Below are 19193 nucleotides of genomic sequence, written 5' to 3' on the forward strand. Positions count from 1 at the left end.
CGGCGCGTGGAGACAGAGGCGTGATTGTTCTCCTCTTTTTCTCAAGTCTCTTCGAATGTGGCCGTCTTGGAATGGCCACCCCGACGATGTCGTCGTCGTTAAATTCCCTCGCGCCTCGCTCGTCCCGGGTGCTTCAGCTTGTTTGGAGGGACGCAGTGCGATCGTGAACGTCCCTTCCGTAGCCTCAACACGAGTGACAAACCGAGGAAACTCGGTCATCAATATCTGGTACGCCTGCATAAGAGTTGCAGTGACATCTTCGCCTAATGTCGCCGGTGGGGTCACGCTACTGATCGGAGGGGCCGCCATGGTCGGGGATCGCCATAATCGGGGAACTGCCGTTGTCGTAGTAGGGGGCGCTGCAATCCGGGCGTGGTGGGGGAGGCTTCTCGGCCGAGGAATGCGTGCGCGTGGTGGGGCTGGAAGATGCGAGAACGGGGTTGAGCGCAGCGATGAGTGCCGCCCTCATCTCGCCGTGTAAGTGGTTCCGAGCAATAGCATCCCTCCGCTCGGTTGGCCCCAACATATATTTCTTCTTCAGCACTCGCCGGAAACAACTCAGGAAACTAACATATGTAAACCAAACAATTTCAGCGAAATCATTCGCTTTAAACTATAACAACTAAAAGTTAAACATAGTTTTTTTATATTAAACATTATCGAATTTATTTAAACGGAAAGCACAATGTTTAAACATCAAAGACTTATGTTAAACATTGTCCATAACTACTTTCCTTCGAGCGATGACAAGTTGGTTTCTACCGTCGCTTGCTTCCGGTAACTACTTTCACCGTAGCACAGACATCCTTGGGACCTCGCTGAATCGGACTTTCTTTCCCGTCCGGCCATCTCAGAAACCATACGTTAAGCGCGACCGAGCACCCCTTAATATATCCCCGTGTTGGTCTTCTTCCCGGCAGATCTATCTTGCACTCGAGCTGGGTCGCCGTGGAATGTCTTCCATCGCCCACTTGTGCGTCGCCCTGCGCCCTACGCCAGTACGCCTCTATGGCGGGTAGATCATCGACATAATCAACGATCCAGTTCGGAACCGAGATAATGTATTTGGGAAGAGGACTGTACCCATGAGGTACACCATCATGAGTTTGACAAAATTTTCTTCTTCCCCTCTCGTCGAACAAGTCGACAAGAGCGCTCTTGATGGAGTCTCCTGTCTCTCATAGGTTTTGATAAATATCTACCTTGAACTACGATCGGATTTTTATTCTTCTTAAACACAATCTAGCGTCGCCATCACAACGCGGACCAGAACGAGGGCCACATCTTGAGGCCTCGAAACTCAGCGAGGCTTTCCCGATCCCGAATTTATTAGTGCGGCCATCGTGCACTTTGCAATAGAGAATCAAGAAGGGCCCTCTCTTGGTAGATAGCTTCCAAACTCGATGAATCGCCAGAAACGGTGTCCTTCGGATGATCTCCCCGATGTCGAGGGGTCATGTTATCTTTCGGTTCGACTAAGGTCTCCACTACTGCGTGTCAAATAGCATCGCTCATTAACTAGGGTTGATCGCCATAGTCAAATGCTGCTGACAATAACAACACATTAAGCGGAAATATAAGATTTTAAACGGTAACATTCGAGTTATTAAAGCGGAGATATCATTTGTTAAACGGAGAACTAGTTTATTAAAGCAGAGACAACAATACTTAAACAGAGACAACAACATTTAAATCAGTAACATCTCATTTTGTTAAACGTAAACCTCATTTTTAAAAGCTGAAAACCATATCAAATGAAAGGGGAATTATGACATTATAAATATTACACAAATCATAACAATCGAAAAACTATTCCGATAGTGATACTGACGAAAAGCGTAAAAACAACACAAAAACCCTAGCCGAGAAATCTCTCGCAGACTAACAAAACCCCGAGAGAAATCCCACCGCAGACTTCAATATCTTCCAATAAAAAGCAGGGAGCACAAAACAAAACCGAAAAATCTTTCTTTAGTAGCAGAGCGAGCTTAACATAAAACCATACTCAATACCTTAGTTTTGCAAACCGATGAAATGCCAACTACTCAGCGGGGACTTCTCCTTCGAGATCGTCGGTGGAAAGGGAAAAAGTGCAGATTACAGAGGTCATACGGTAGAGACAACTTTGGAGACGACTTCGAAATGGTTTAACCGAAGACTCTAGTTGAGAAAAAAATAACTACAAGGCTCGATAAATTCCTCTCGTTACCCTACTGAAAAACCCCCACTTCCTCTCATATCCCGAAATGGGTCTGCAATCACGACTCCCCACTGCAAGGGCATTTTTTGTCCATAAAAATTTTTAAAAATAACACCGTTGACATCCGATTACATGCTTTGGGGTTGAAAAGCATGGAAATAAAAAGGAAGGGGTTTTTGGGGAGTGCAAAACTAACGTGGTGTTTTTGGCAATAATGCAAACTTAGAGGGTGTTTTTGACAATTTCCACTAATAATAATAATAATAATAATAATAATAATAATAATAATAAATTCTTTAATTGTATGCTAGTGCTTAAGTTGGCAATTCAACTCAAATATAAATAAATAAATAAAAATAATAAACACATTTAGCCATAAAAAGCACGTCACTTTCATCAAACTTACAAATAATATATATTAAAAGATTAAAAGAAGTTCGGAGAACAGAATAGCACTTTATTTTATTAAAAATAAGCTTTTTAAAAACATGCATTAATCGAAATTTAATCAAAAAAATAAACCACCAAGTAAAAGAGATAATTATGGGTCAAATAAAAAAAAAATCCTAGTGTCCACCAAAGATATAATTCAAACCAAATAAAATATTAATAAAAATATAGACGGAATGAACTTATGCTATTTAAGAAACAATTTTAATGAGTGAATCATTTGTGAAAAATAATTCTATAAAATGTGGGTAGAGGCAGAAATTTTAGTAAATATTACTATTTAATCAGCTATTAAATAGCCCAATAATATGACATTTGGGTGCAAAAAGAGGGCAAAAATTTGAATTCTTCCCAACAGTACTGTTTATATAATGTTTATGTGTTATTCACTTAAATGTAACACTGTTCATTTAACTTAAGTGTGAGTCTTTTGTGAGAGAAACAATAATTTCACCGCTCTAAAGTTACAAGACATGTGATTTTATTAAGAGGTTTATAAATCACTATAACTAGTGCACCTCTATATTTATTTGTCTCTTTGATAATCCTTTAAATGATAGCATTTGTAGTTTATTAGTAAATATATATATATATATATATATTGGGTATCATAATCTCACCCGAATCAATGTATTAAGAATAAGCATTTAAATATAATCAAGGGAGACTGATGGCAGAATTTCACGGATTAAAAAGGAACCTTGCTTCATCAATGTTATATTAATTAATTCCATTGATTAAATATTTAAAATCAGTTTTGGTTTACAGTTGGGAGTGTTATCAGACTGACTTGGAAAGGCACACTAAAAAACGTGGCATGCTTTGTTTCTTATGCCTTTTTTTATCACTTTTTTTTTTTAACCTTTAAAATATAATAATAATAAACTTTCTTCAAAAAACAAAAAATAAAATAATAAATACCTTTACAAATGTTTAGGTTCTCATAACCAATAAGTAATTTTCAAAGGGTTTATGTGAAAAAAGAACCGGCCTCTTTTTTGGCCACACGTACTAACTTTTCCATTGCTGGTAGGGAAAGGAGGATTGTAGCAAACAAGAAAACAACACGTGGCACTTTCCCTTGTACTTATATTACGTGTCAAATTTTTATTGGCAGCATAAACTCTATGCTGTTTGTGGCTTCGCAGAAAGACCAGAAGACAAGTGGGCACGCCATTACTTGCGTAGGAAGCTTACTAGAAGCACTGTTCCCAAAAAGAGAATGGCAACGTTTCCCGCGAAAGGGAAACGATATTATCTAAATTCCATGATTTTAAATTATTTTTTATTATTCAAGTGAAAAAAAAAATGTTTTAAGAAAGCAATCGATGGTACGTACAGGGTTGATTTCTTACTCTATAGTGCTGTAATTAAATTACTTATTTATTATTTTTTAGACTTAATATTGTTTATAATACTATCTAAACAAATCAGATAGATTTATTGAGAGAAATTATATTTTTTTTTCAAAATTATTAGTTCAGTATAATTTTTATAAATTTTTTGGGTGAGTTTGTTATGAGAAACGCATAGGAAACGGTTTAATAGCCGACCACGTTTTCGGACACGAGTTTTTTTTGCAGAAAAGCCCTCGCTTTTTCCTTTTATCAAAATGCCCCTGGAAAACTCTAAAAGTCCCACAAACTATAAATAGTCCCCGCCCTTCAATTATCGCCACCAACTCTCCGTCCTGTCTCGCTCTCGCTGGCTCGCTCGCTCTCTCTCTCTCTCTCTCTCTCTCTCGCTCCTTTTTCTAGGGTTTGCAGTGTTTCTCTTCTGGATTAGGGTTTTTGGTAGGGAAAGAGAACCATGGAGGCCGATTCGTGGACCCGATTCTCAGCGAAGCATCAACAATCCGCCGTTTTGCAATCCCGACATGGTGAGTGCTAAAACCTAATGTTCGGTTTATCGGATGATTAGGGCTTCTTGTTGGTGTGCGATTTTATGGGAGGTTTTGTTGATAGATCTGTACCTGGGGCTTGACGAGATCGATGGTGGTGGTGACGATGGGGCGGAGTTCCCTTGCCCCTTTTGCAGCGAGGATTTCGACATCGTGGGTCTCTGCTGCCATATTGATGAGGAACATCCGGTGGAGGCCAATACTGGGGTAATTACTTCTTGGATATTGCTTTTATAGTCTAAAAATTTTATCTTTATCTTTATTTTCATTGGGGGGAGTTCTAGAATCCATGTACTGTGTCCACTGAGCTTATTCAATTTAGATCATTCACTGTTTCCCTTCCATTTTTCCTCTTTTGTTTCTGTTTTTATTAAAATGTGATTATTGTATACAATTTCTTTATTTTCCACTTGATCTGGAAGTCCTTGTGTTCACCTATATTAGTTCCTTTTATTTTCTTGGATTACATTTATACGCAGTATGAGGGGTAGTGTATAACCATCATCAGCCCTATTTCCTTTTGGGACTCTGTCACTTATTATTTCCTGTTCTTCTTTGCTTGTATATACTATGAATTCCGAACCTGGAGTACTTTCCTGAACATGTTATTAGCCAAGGATAAGCATACGGTGAATTCATTAATGCAATCATAAGATTATAGCAATTTTGAGATAATCTTTGCTGTTTTTGTTATAGTGTTTTGTGATTTTCAACTCTGAGAATGAAAAACTGGGAATGTGAAGAATTTTTTTTGGTACCAACATCATTATAATCTATCTGTCATTTGTGATGAGAAATTCGGGCTGTATATGGATAATTTTGTGTTATATACCATGTATTCTATTTAATTTAAGTGTAAATCATTTGAGTTTTGATAAAGTAGGCTGTTTGATTCTTGGAAAGTTGGGAAAGATGAGTTGTGGCCAGTTATTTAAAGGTGAGTTTTTTTTTTTTTTTAATTTTTCCCCTTCTTTTATGCATGTGTATCTATTGAGATTTTTTGGATATTACCCGCAATCAGTTATATTAACATGTTTTTGGAACAATCCATTAATTGTTTGCACATGTATCCATTATTCTTTTGGACATGTTCAAAATATTAACTTATTAATGCCTTATTCTTGAATTTGGATTTGTCGTATTTTGCAGGATTGCCCACTTTGCATGACTAGGGTTGGTATGGATTTGGTTGGGCACATAACAATGCAGCATAGGAGTGTCTTTAAGATATCCTTTCTTAATTCCTTGTCTACTTTTAGGTTTATCTGAAAACTTGGGCATATATGTCCTCTCATGTTGCCATCGTATGCTATATTTGTTGATGGAGTTGGAACTTTTGTCCAGTTTCAAACGCTTGTTAATTTTATGGAAATTGTTTTGACAGTAAAGTCTGAATAACACGTAATGCATTCCTTGACAAGATATTACAGTCAACAAAGGAGGAGAATCCGAAAAGGTTCATCAGGGTCTCATTCTGCAATTCCTTTTTTGAGAAAGGAAATTCGACAAGGAAATCTACAGCCCCTTTTTGGGGGATCTTCTTTTGCAGCTTCCTCTAATGCGGCACCTAATCCATTGTTGTTGTCATTTATTCTCAATGTTCCTGTTGCTGATTCAACAAAAGATCTACAAATTGAGTCTTCAGATGAAGGAACTGTGATGGATGAGGGCTCAGTTGAAAAAGTTGTAGAAAGGTACTACAAATGGGCACTTTTTAACTTTTGAATCCAGATTTTGTCGTTTTCTGATAATCCATCACTTATATCTATTGACAGCCTCGAGTTTTAATTTCTTAATCACATTGTCTTTTTTTGAATGAGTGTATCATTTATTAATGGCTAGAAAGCTGGGATTTTATTATTACACAATATATTTAAGTATATAGTAATTACAACCATTATATTTGCCTTGGAACCAATATGCCATACAAGATCTATAAGAGCTTGAAATCAACCATCACTCTCTATTCATCTTCACTAAATACTGTTCTTTTTTATGATTGTTACCACTCATGTTCTTTGCTCAAATGTCTTGCACATACACAAGCTTTTATCCCTATGTATGTGTTGGCTGTACCAGTGCTTTGACATATTTCTAGGCTAATCACTAGCCTTCTTTAGACAATATACAAATGATCTCTTATGATCCATGCATACTTGGGGTTATTTCATTAGAAACTGATCCGGGCCCTGGATAAAAGGGAGTCCTTCACGCACAAATGGAACCTTCGATGCCACTGAATAGGAAATGCATTATTGCTTTAACCCTTTTTTGTTCCTTACAGTGCGGAACCATCTCTCTCTGACAAGGATCAGCAGGAGCGAGCTTTTAGGAGTAACTTTGTGCAGGAGCTCGTACTTTCAACAATATTTGAGGACATATTATGACTTGGTGCTTTTGATTTATGTCGATGGCAGCAGCAGGAACATTGTGACAGGCCTGGAGGCAGCATTCATGTGGCTTTACTATTGCATGGTCCACATGCTCGTATTAGACAGGGATCTGATTTATAAAGGCTGTATGTTAGATGTGTTGTTGTTGTGTGTAATAGCATCAAATGTATTGTGTGTGTAAAACCTAATGTATGCAAAGATGCAGAAACTCTTATAACAAGGCTTATTTGAAATACATGAACTTCTTATAGCAGGAATGCGCGTGTTTTCTTTAATATGTGTCCATATTCATGGTTATGTCAAATTGTTTTGCATGAAATTTGACAGCAAGGTGAAAGGATTTAATTACAGGGTGATACATGCCCAGCAGGAGGGTGATTGATCTGGTTGAGATGATCATCTAAAAATTGGTCATGCTTTCTGATGAATTTTACAGTCAATCAAACATAAAAATCTGTATTCCTTCCTCTTTCACCTCAAGAGAGTTTCAGGTTCATCCTTCACAATTATCTTTCCCTTTTTTTTTCTCGTATTTATGGAAAAACAATAGCAGCAAAGAATGGAAGTGGGAATTACAACAAGACTGGTTGAGAAAACACAAGCAACTGGAATTATTGCCACCCTCAAACCTGCTAAACACAATCCTCAATGCTATCTGTGTCAACTCTGAAACAAACCAAGAAACCTGATAACCATTAGCAACTTCTTATTTCCCATTCCCCGTCTTCCCAATTGGCAGCCTTGAACTCCGGTTTGCATCAAAACTAGGCAGCCTTGAGTTCCGGTTTAGTGATTGAGCAGAACTCTGAAGCTTTCTTGATGGTGACGGTGATGGAATGTGTGAGCGGTTTGGAGTCCTGGATAGCAAGCAAAGAAACCATCAGCTAATTCAATACTGAAAATGCCGATGATCACAAGCAATGAATGTTTGTTTCACATCCAACATTAAATTTACAACGAACCATTTGTTTAAGCGTGTTTACCTTATATCTGGGCTATTCATCAACTTCACTTGATGCTTTTTGATCCTTGTCCCAACACCATTAGGCGTGCCAGTAACCTTCGGAAGGTTGAATTGCCACAGCATATCAGCCTCTGAGGAGTCACTTGTTGCAACATCCAGATCATCAGAGTCATCAGTAGCAACATTGTCAAACCGATTTCTCTGCACTTCATATTCATGGTTCTCATTCCTTCCACCAATATTTCTATTGTATTGCTGTTCAAGAAGGTCTCTTGTATCAGGTTGATATCTCTTGTAGAAGAAGTCAGGTGCATTACCATTATCCCCTTCCCAATCTCTTGGAGAATCATCATCTGTCCCAGCAGCTCCGTGCTTATGAAAATTTAAACTGGGATCGCTGTCAGCCCAGGGATGAGATCCAGTTGCCAACAGTAGCTGTTGAAGATCAAAGCCTGTGTTCTTTTGCTTGAGTCCGGAATTTCCCCGCACCTACAAATAGAATTATACACAATTAAATTGACAGTGATAATGTCATTCTTGTTAGTCAGGCAACAAGTAGAAAATAATTGGTTACCTCAATGTTTCCAACTTCCTCCATTGGCTGCCGGTGATTAATCAGGCAATCCTCTTCATCATGTTGTCGATTTGATAATGCTCCCCCAGCCTTCCTTGCAAATAGATCAGGGCTGGACATTGTACTCTGGAGGTTTTCGAATTCTCCATCTTTCCGGGCCACTGCTGCCTTCAGACTAGCTATCTGCAATAACTTAAGATACATATGAGAATGCAACATTCATCAGAAAAAATAACTAGAAAATAAATAGGTGTACCTGCTCTTTAAGTTCTTTGATTTCTCCGCTTTCTTTGTTAAGCCGGGCAGCACCAAGCTCAACTGTGGCAACCCGTTCAGCAAATTTAAGCGTGCTAAGTGTTTCTCCTATAGCATCAGCTTCAGGACTTATATGGACAAACATCAATGTCTTTGCTTGCCCACCTAATTTGTATAAAAATAGTATTTATTAGTGTTACCAAAAAATGAAAGGCTGCTCTTGTAATTTGCCAAGAATGAAGTCTCACCAAGTGAATCCTGCAGCAGCTGAGTGAGTTTACTATTTCTATAGGGAACATGAGCATTCTTCTGAGCAAGGGCGGCAATAACATCTCCTAAAGCTGAAAGTGACTTGTTTATATGTTGTGCTTCCTTCAATCGTTCTCCTTTGGCTTCCGATTTATCAACTCTCTCACTTCCTGCCAAATCAACCAGGTGCATGCATCCCCGAAGAATAGTTCCCGATGTTATGTCTCTTCCTTGGACATGAATGGTCAAGCAACTGCAGAGTAACTACTCATTAGCAAAACATTTGATAGAAAAGTTCCACAAAAATTATCTTGAAATTAACAAGAATGATCAATCAAATTCCAACCTGTGAGAGCGACTACTGCGGTCATTCAAGGCTGTAGAACCAACTGCACGGTTTCTTTGCCCAATGTTCATCAATTCAATAACCTCAGATGTTGATGTAACCGGGATCAAGCTTGCATCAGGTACATTAAGTCCTTTCTGAGAACTGTTACGGATTTCTAATGTAAGCACATGTAAAGGAAATTCAAGAAATATAAATTCCATGAAGAACAGACGCATGCTTAGCACATTGGCATAGAGAATTTCCCAATAAAATTAATTTATTCCAGAACTTAGTTTCCGAGATAAGGAAGAGGATGGACATAAAAGGATATCTTTTGTTAATGCCATCTGTAGCTAGGAGATCTCTCACTTGCTCATTATAGATCTCAATCATCTGAACAGCAATTTCATAATGAAATGCGTCTTTCCTCTGTTCTGAAAGATAAAATAGGTCACTTAATGCCCGGTAATTAACACCACGGCCCTGCTCATTTAGAACTTTAGGCCCACTCTGCATCATAGTGAAACTCATAAGTTGACGATAATAAAATATGCCGCGGCAATATCAGAGAACCATAAACAACAACTATAGACATAAACAACTCAATTAAACTTCTATGATATTCTCACCATTGTATATGTCTTCCCAGATCCTGTTTGACCATATGCAAATATACAGACGTTGTAGCCATCAAGAACAGATCGAATGAGAGGCTGTGTATCTGAAAAAACTTCCTCTGCACCATCAAAGAAAAGTCAGGCTGCTTTCTCCTTGTAGTTGTGGATATTAAATAAAATACATTGCAACAACTGAACTAACCTTGAGATGCAGATGGGCCAAACACTTTGTTGAAGCTGAAAGATTTACGCCCCTCTTTTCCATACTTAAAAGGAGTGTTGATTGTGATATTTCCATCCTCAACCCTACCAACAGTGCTCATAATACTTGACTGACCAGGGAGAAATGGTCTAACTCGACAGTATACCCTTATATTTCCTGTTAGATACAGATATATTGAGTCAGGCTAGGGAATTCCATGGTAAAGATATCAAAACTAGAAACATGGAATTACCTTTAAGATCTTGCACTTGATTGTATAGCTTTCTGTTTTCCTCAAGAACTTTGTGGTATCCAGAAGCAGCATGGTAGAGATACTGCAACTGTTTTCCTGTAAAAAGAGAGTCAGTGATGGTAAGCAGATCATCTTCTGAAAACTTATAACTGCTGAGCAAGATAAACTCTATGTCAAAAAACTTACCAAGGTTATTAAACTCCTCCGAATATTGTGCTTTCATGTACTGCATACCAGCTTTTGTAGTACATAAAATATGTTTCAAATCCTGAAAAGAACGCCAGGTATCAGTACTGTTTGATGAACTGTTATCCAATGATGCCAGTGGAATACATTTGTACACATACCTGAATATGTCTCTCTTGTTGAGCTAGAATAGTATTCTGCTTCAATAGTATGTCGTTTTTTGGTGCTTCTTCATCTACTAAGTTCATGCCAATGTCCTTTGCTTCTGAAGTTGGGCAATTTTTCTCTTGGATATCAACCTTAACATATAGAAAGTATAAATGCCTTCAATGATCAATAATGCACCACATAAGTTTTATAATGACAAGCGTACACAAAGGTGAACATTACCAAAGTCTTACACCAACCTTAGGTTTGGAAATGAATCTGCCACCATCATCCAGGTCCTTCGATGTGGTTTTTACCTAAACAAATTGGAAGAATTATATAGAAATGTCAGAACAGTTTTTTCTAGTCATCAACAAAAAATCAAAACCATCTTAATATTTTCATCCATTGTCTTAAATTAGCAAAAGAGAGTCAAAATTATGAAAGGAGAAAGAGGAACTTCATTTTAACTGTGGAACAATTGAAGACTTCAAGGTTGAAACCTTATCAAAGTAGTCGTGAATATTGTGAAATACTAGGAACTAAACAATAAGACAATTTCAAAGCAAATGAAGAGAACTTACCAGCTCATTTTGACTGCCAATACGACGCTCAAATTCTTCCATTACTTTACTCAGCATTGACTCCACAAGCTGCGCATGCATAGTGGTGTTCATTATGTCTCCATGGCTAACAATTATTTCTAATGATCACTTGATTAGACAAAACAGGAGTAGTCTTACAAGTGGGATTTCTTCCGGCTTCTTCTCTAATAGAACAGCACGTACGAGCCCCCGAAGAGAATGTGAAGAATTCTGTGGGTCATATACAATGAAATTTTTACACAAAACTCAATCACTCAATTTATTTCGTTAGATTCTACAAATTTAGCTTACCAACCATTTCAGAGGCTTCTGTTGCAGAGTCCCTGTTTATGTTCTGTTCATGATACTTATCATTCATGGAATTAGTTCTTGATAAGGAATTCATGAAAGGCTCAGAGTTTTTTCGCACAAAGTATTTCCCTGAGCTGACGGGTTTCAAATTCCCACCATACTTCCAAGAACCATTACCACCCATTTGTTTCCATTCACTGTATGATTTTATAGCCAGAACACAGTTCACAACCCTGGAACTTTTTCCTCCCTGGATTGTCATCCATCAAAACAAAAGGAATATTAATCTGGAAATATTCATGAATCTGAATAATCGTCCAGGGTAATATTTGTCAACTTGCAAACTCCATGCATGAACCAAATCTAATCAATTTGGTAGTTTATGAAACATAGGATCATTGAGGATATTCTAAGACAAGCTGCTATTTGTCCAGATCCAGACTCCTTGAAAATCTAGAATTGGGCAACAAGATTTAATATTGCCAAGACAAATGTCAAACCTAACACACCAAGAAAAACGTACATTCACAAGGAAAGCAAGAATATGTTATAAACTCCACCAAACCCCAATAGAAGCAAATAAACCCAATGCCCACCTGCTCTAAATCAGAGGCCTCAAAGGTAGGAAGACCCATGTCTTGCAAGGCAACAAGAAAGTTCCGAACGTTCTCAAAGTATTGATACGCTGACAATGCTGCCCCATCAGGAATAATAACAGAATCCCCAGGTGTTTCCACAACCTTGACAAAAAATGAAGGCAAACATCTAAGAAGCTGAAAATTTGATAATAGAATCAAAAACATTGCAGCAATAACAAAGGGGAGAAAAAACCAGTCTTTTCCTACCTTTGGAACTGCACCAGGGACAACCTTGTTAAGCACATTGCAGAGTATCATCCCACTCCTAAGTCCAAGCCTAAACTCCTCCTCTGATGGCTCTTCAGGCAAGTCTTTCGCAGCAACAACTCCCACTGTTTTCCTCAGCCACCCAGCTGCCTCATTTCTTCTTGCAGCTGAAATTGGACATAGGAAATACAGTATTCAGCTGATAAGGATTATAATCTCAATTACTCTTTATTTAGGAAGTATTACTTCAGCAAAATCAAACCAGATGTAATTTAGTAGCCTCATCAACAAAAACCACAAACAATCAAGGAATTCAAAATCTAATTTTTAGAACACATAGATGTTCAAAATCATCGCAACCAGAATCTCATACACGAATAAAAGACTCAAGAAGAAAACAGACAGACAGAGAGAGAGAGAGAGAGAGAGAGAGAGAGAGAGAGAGAGAGAGAAATCCATTATTTTAATTTTTTCTTTCTTTTTTTTTTAAATAAAGAAACAAAAATTCAAGAAGAAATGAGATCTGAATCACCAGCTTCCTCCGCTTTCCTGGAAGCAAGATCAACATCATTCAACCGCTTCCCCTGCTGCTTAAGCACATCCTCCACCACCGACATCATCGACAGAACTCCCCCCGACTCCATCTCCTCTAACTCTCCTATCAATTCTTCTATCTCCTCATTGAAATTTCCTCAAAAAAACCACATATAAATTAACCAAGGCCGGCAGCAAGATATTCTTCCAAACTACACCAAAATTAATACAAAATCATCAAGAAATAGCATCATCGATGCCTCTAAAACTCTCTCTCTCTCTTCTCCGTTTCCGACACAGAGATAGAAAGAAAAATGAAAAGAAAGAGAGAGAGAGAGAGAAGGAGGAAGGTGGAGCAATGGCGACGAGCTTTGAGAAAGAAAGCAATAAGAGAAAGAAGAAAAGGGCGTATCTTTGGCTCGGAACCGAACCTTGCTTTCCTATTTCAGGCCGTGAGATGGAGTGAAATGATAAATAAGATAATACACGAGGTCTCTTTTGAAAAAAAACAAAAAACCAAAAATTAGAGACCGTTGGCTCTTACTTAAATTGACAATATTGACCCTTGTGTGGGGTTTTAGATCCGTTAAGGCTTTATAAGGACTGCAATAGTTTTAATCATTTCTATACCTTTGCCTTCCATGTGACCCTGCTCACTTTGTTAGTCCCCTACAAGAGTTGAATTTTTTTTTTTTTTCAAATTTTAAATCAATTTTTTCAAATATTTCTTGTGTTGAGAAAAGTATGAAAATGCCTTTTTTAATATATATATATATAATTATATATATATATAATTATTATATATATATATATATATAATTATTGTACAAAATAACTATCATATTTATTAAGGTTGGTCTAACATAACATTAAATATAGAAGACAATATTATACCAAATTATTTAATAATTAGCATTGTAATTAGTTGCCCATTGGTTTTCATAAGAAAAATAATCAAATTAGATTAGATGTTGATGTGAGTGAGACCAAGTCTAATTGTCTATATTGATGTCCGCTTGACCATCCTTTTTTATATATAAAAAAACAATAAAAATTTATTAAAAAAACTAATACCTAGATTTATTGAAAATATAATAATTTCTATTATTAAAATATATATAAAAAAAAACTTTGAAAGCATAATAAATTAGAATAATGTCAATCTCACCCACCTTAGTATTGACAAATGGTCCTCCATCCTTCCAAGTTCTTTGAAGCTGCTGCTGCAAGTGTCCAACAACCAAAATGGTGAACTATATTACATCATGAATTGACTCATTCTCTGTTTTACATATCCATCCTAAGATCAAGCCATGCCTTGCAAGCTTGCATCCTAAGTTAATTAATTTGAACCAAAAATTGGGAGGTTAGCGGATCATTGTGGGTTACGACATTATTAGTGTGTTAATTCATCCGACGAGAATTCGAACTTTCATCACTCCGTACGTCACACGAAAAGTTTATTTTTAGTGCCGTTAGTCATTTGAACAAAGTGGTTTTGACAGTCAAGCTTTATTTTGATGATTAATTTCAGTAGTTCTCTTTCTTCAACCACTGTTTTAGCTTGAGAGTTTGTCACTGATATTTTTTCTAATTTGTGTATTATTTCACAACTACTTTTATACATAATTTAACTTTAAAAAAATGGTTTGTAAAGTTGCATACTAAGTTAATATGAGCTTAGAATCATGAAGGCAAGTAGAATAGTGAGGCTTTATTTTGGTTGGAGAAGTAGCTCTTATATGTTTATGGTATGTTTAGTGTTTCTCAACTATTTTGTACCTCATTTAAAAGGAAATAAAAAAACATGGTTTGTAAGTTTGCATCCTAAGTTAATATGAACTTTTTTTTAGTTTATTCCACATCAATGTCATGTTGCCATAGGTCCTAATCAAGTTTTACCACTTATTTGTTTGCCATCATGCTTATGAATGTATATAGAGAAAGATGTGTTTTTGTTTGCTTTAATAGTTAGATGGATATATAATAATCTTGGTTGTGATTTTGATAGGAATGTCTTCTTGAATTGTAAGCTAAGCTAGCTATTTGGGCTAATTAGAGCATAGTATGACTTTGATAACGTGTGTTTAAATTCTCATTATGTAATCTGAGCCAAGGTTTAGGGTCTAGTCTAAGTAATAAAAAGCTCTTTTTTGGACTTCTTTTGAATATACTATTAATTTTTATATTTCATGATAATGCTCACTTTGACCTATATATTTTTAAATATTTATTGTCATATTATATCATAGCATCAATTTTTTTTTTAAATGATATATTACTAATCATACGTTTATCGTGTTAGTGTATGTAATTCCAAATAAAAAAAAACAAATAAATTGGGGGCTCAATTAGCACAACAAAGTGCAATTAGGAGTTTTTGAGATCTAAAGAAAAAGAAACGAGTGATCCTAGTGAGCATGCACCTCCTTAGAAACCTAGATGATTCATCACTAGTACTTTCAATGTTTTTCTGAAAAAAAAAATCATGTGTCATCTGCTCCTGTGGACCAATGTGTTTTTTTTTACTTCAACTATTTTTTATGGTAGAATTTATTCATTTTTTGTGAAATTATATTGTAATTCTTTTATATTGTATCATTGTACCGTCTGTGTATGTTTTTTTAATATAATTTATATAATTTATCCATCCTTATTAAAAAAAGATACATTACTAATTATAGTTAAAAGTTATATTTTTTTTAAGCGTGGTAGAAAAATTATATATTCTTAAATGTCACATCTATAGTGTTTTTTTTAATATTTCATTTCAATAAGTATTGCTCTAAATAGAGATCTAAACATATATATAAACCATGTTGAATATTTTAAAAATATAATGAAAACATAAATATCATACCTAACATAAAGATGAATGGTGGATTGAACAAGGAATTGTGTGCATTTTTGTAGGTGAAACGTAATTTGAAACTTTTCCAAGGGGTAGAAAGTGAAAAACTGTTTATTTGAATCACAGAGAGAGAGAGAGAGAGATCTAACGTTCGAAAAATTCAAACCCTAGACCCGGGTCCGAGCCTCCGAGGCTCGGATTCCAACGGTCACCTCTTTTTATTTATTTATTTATTTTTTTTATTTTTGGGTTACGCTTTATAAATTATTAAATATAAAGTATTTACCGTAAGGGGGCCCTACATGTTCCAGCCCATTAGGCATTAGGCTTGGGACAGGGCCCCACAAGCCCAATAGAATCTTTTAAGGGCCCAGTACAACATCACTATTCACTAATAATAATATGATGTACATCAAATGTAAATATTTAATTTGGGGGCTATAAAATTATTGACATTTTACTGGAAATATTTATTATATTTTATACAAATTAATAAATATTTTTTAAAAAATTTGTGGCTCTTAGACTCTCTCTAGTGCACAAAACTTTATGATTATTTATATAAATTAGTTGTGTTGGCACATGAATGGATCTAAGGAACAAAATGTTGGATGGTTGGTTTTAAATTTAAGGGCCAATGATCATGCAAGGACAAAGTGGAACAATGAACAACACTAAGATTAGATATATATATATATAAAGCTAGCATGTTGGATGTTTGGTAATCAGTGAAAAACTCTTATTAAGCTTATTAAATCAAAGCAATTGATGACATTAAGTATGATTAAACAATGTACAAGAAAATGAGTTGCATGAAATGAGCACCATGAATGAATGAATGAATGAATGAATGAATGAATGAATGAATGAAGCCTTGGTTGCCATGCCAACTCATTTGTGTTTCATTCAAATGAAATTCTAGTTTTTAATGAATGAATGCCTTGGTTGCCATGCCAACTCATTTGTGTTTCATTCAAGTGAAATTCTATTAAAAAAAAAAAATGGACAAACCATGTTGGGAGATTAGAGATGCATGGATTTGTTAAACATATCACACACTTTTATTTAAACTGTGGGTGTTAACCTCTGAATTTTCTCACACGTAAAGTGAGTTTTTTAAATATATATAAGCATTTTTATTTTGAGTTACGGAAAAATTAACTATTAATCTTTCTCAAAGCTTAATGTTAATAAACTAATACGGTTGACATGTCAAAAGAGAGTTGACACTTGACATAAACACATAAAAAGGTTAAAAATAACCCCGGGGAACAAAGACAATAGATTATAGATGTATATATTCTTTCTTCTAAAGTACCATTTTCTTTGGAAATGATAAGACTCATTAATCCATGTGCATTGTGCACCCACCCTTGAAGTTGGGTCCAATGGTTGTTACCACTCTGGACCCAAAAGAAAAAAGGCTTAGGTTGGATCTTAACTAAAGTCTCCTTGAACATGTTAGATGTTGCTCTTTTATTAATTTCTTATGTTAAAAATTCTATTATACCCAATGATCTGCGGGTTTATTGGTACACGGGTCGCCGATAGAGCTCTCACTGAGTGGTGAGAGTTTGATTTTCAGCTGAGGGCACATTTCTGAAAGTTATGAATAGTAGTTGTGTACGAGTGGTTCTAGCACCCATATGAGCGCGGTCCTGTTCTCACTTGTTCCGCCAAAGTTTGTACACGTCCCTGGGGTCTCTAGTGGGTTCACCCCTCTCATCTTCCAAAAAAATTCTATCATAAAAGAATAAATTATATATATAAAAATAAATAGATAGGTAGATAAATGTTAAGAATGATATATAAAATGGATCAAGAGAAAGAAGAAATGAAGTGTTTTTTTTTTCAAAGAAGAAATGAAGTGTTAGTGGGGTTGATCTTTCTTTAGAGGCACATGACCAAGCTGAGATAGGGGTGGACATGGGCAGGTCGGGTCGGGTGCTGAGTCTAGACTCAAAAAAATACAACCCATATATTCGATTTTGAGGTACGGGCCATGTTCGAGCCAAATTATTTTTAATCCAAACCCCGACCCATTTGATTGTCGTTAGGCCCAGGGCTACAACCCGACACAAAAAAATAAATAATTTTTTTATGAAATAATTGAAATAACTAAATAAAACTACTACTACAACCCCTAAAAATTTTTTTCAAACATTTAAAAAAATACAATCAAAGTATTATAAATGTTTACTCTTTTCAAGCCCTATTACTATTATATATATAATTATATATATTATAAATAATATATGATATATATATTATTTATTTATTCGAGTCGGTAGGGTCGGGTCGGGTCAAAATTCATCGACCCAGCCCAGTCGAAATTCAATCAGTAAAACATTTGAGTCTCAGGTTTTAGGGCCAACTTTCTAAACCCAGGCCCTGTATTTTTTGGGCTGGGTTCGGGCCAGCCCATGGGCCGCCCGGCCAATGTCCACCCCTAAGCTGAGAGAAAGAGAACATGTAGTGTTAGTTATTCAATTAAGATGGACAATGAACAGTGAGCATCATATGAAGTACTATTGCCATGTGATTTTTTAATTCAAGTGTCCTTCCCATCTTTGATTTGATTTAGACTGCTCAACTCACTCCACTGCACAAGTACTTTAGATCATGACTTGTTAGCCAAAGAGGATCCGGAGCTTCCATCTCTCTTGGACAAAAACAAACAGTCAAGGGGAAATTTTCCAAACATTTTTTTTTTATATAGTTTCTTGAAACAGAGATACAATTTTTTTTTAACTATATAATTTCTCATGCTAGTTTAACAAAACGTTAGAGGTATTAGCAAAATCATTATTATTTCATTTGAAAGTTGTTCTATATTGAATAAAATTTGTTTTCTTCTGTTAATCCTTTTTAAAGTTCGACTAAAATACAAAAATAATTTAAAATTACAAAATCAAACGAAATCATGTTTAAAACAATATTTTTTCATGCAAAGTAGAAATTTTTTTACTTAATTAACCATTTTACTCCTGCCAAATAAAGAAGAGTTAACACGATTAATAATTTTTTTTTTTTTACTAGCCGGAGAACCCACACAGTTAACACCGCAAAACTAGCAAACCACAAATTTTTTTTTTTTAACTTTCCAAAAAAAAAAAAATTGTGCAGAATTTTCTTTTATGAAATAAGAATCCATGCAAAAACTAGCAAAACTTTCTGACATTCATTCATCTTCTATTTCTCAGTCATGATAACAATAATAGCAACTGATTGAACATTTTACATTCATCACAGTTCCCTGAGAAATTAAAGGGTCTATGTACACTGGTACCTAAAAAGACAAAGGCCAAGAACAAACACTAGATTGAGCATTAAAACTAACAAGAAGAAG

The 19193-nt window shown here is 35.8% G+C and overlaps 2 protein-coding genes across 2 annotated transcripts; one reads left to right on the plus strand and one right to left on the minus strand.

The window, feature by feature from the left end:
• Positions 1-4326: 4326 nt before the first annotated feature.
• On the plus strand, positions 4327-7200 carry LOC120283575 (protein DEHYDRATION-INDUCED 19 homolog 2-like). The gene is made up of 5 exons (XM_039290282.1): positions 4327-4529; positions 4615-4757; positions 5700-5777; positions 5979-6244; positions 6835-7200. Exons 1-5 carry the CDS (start codon positions 4460-4462, stop codon positions 6935-6937), a joined length of 660 nt encoding a protein of 219 aa, XP_039146216.1. The 5' UTR covers positions 4327-4459; the 3' UTR covers positions 6938-7200.
• A 185-nt stretch (positions 7201-7385) lies between these two features.
• On the minus strand, positions 7386-13423 carry LOC120283574 (kinesin-like protein KIN-14F). Its single transcript, XM_039290281.1, has 19 exons — positions 12992-13423; positions 12460-12626; positions 12211-12354; positions 11619-11864; positions 11462-11533; positions 11303-11371; positions 10979-11035; positions 10733-10870; positions 10572-10653; positions 10386-10481; positions 10133-10309; positions 9943-10049; positions 9645-9823; positions 9332-9493; positions 8985-9238; positions 8738-8901; positions 8482-8664; positions 7927-8396; positions 7386-7800 (listed from the first exon to the last, which is right to left on the minus strand). Exons 1-19 carry the CDS (start codon positions 13101-13103, stop codon positions 7650-7652), a joined length of 3030 nt encoding a protein of 1009 aa, XP_039146215.1. The 5' UTR covers positions 13104-13423; the 3' UTR covers positions 7386-7649.
• Positions 13424-19193: the final 5770 nt, after the last annotated feature.

Source organism: Dioscorea cayenensis, chromosome 19, assembly GCF_009730915.1.
Source record: "Dioscorea cayenensis subsp. rotundata cultivar TDr96_F1 chromosome 19, TDr96_F1_v2_PseudoChromosome.rev07_lg8_w22 25.fasta, whole genome shotgun sequence".
In the NCBI taxonomy this organism is placed as follows: Eukaryota; Viridiplantae; Streptophyta; class Magnoliopsida; order Dioscoreales; family Dioscoreaceae; genus Dioscorea; species Dioscorea cayenensis.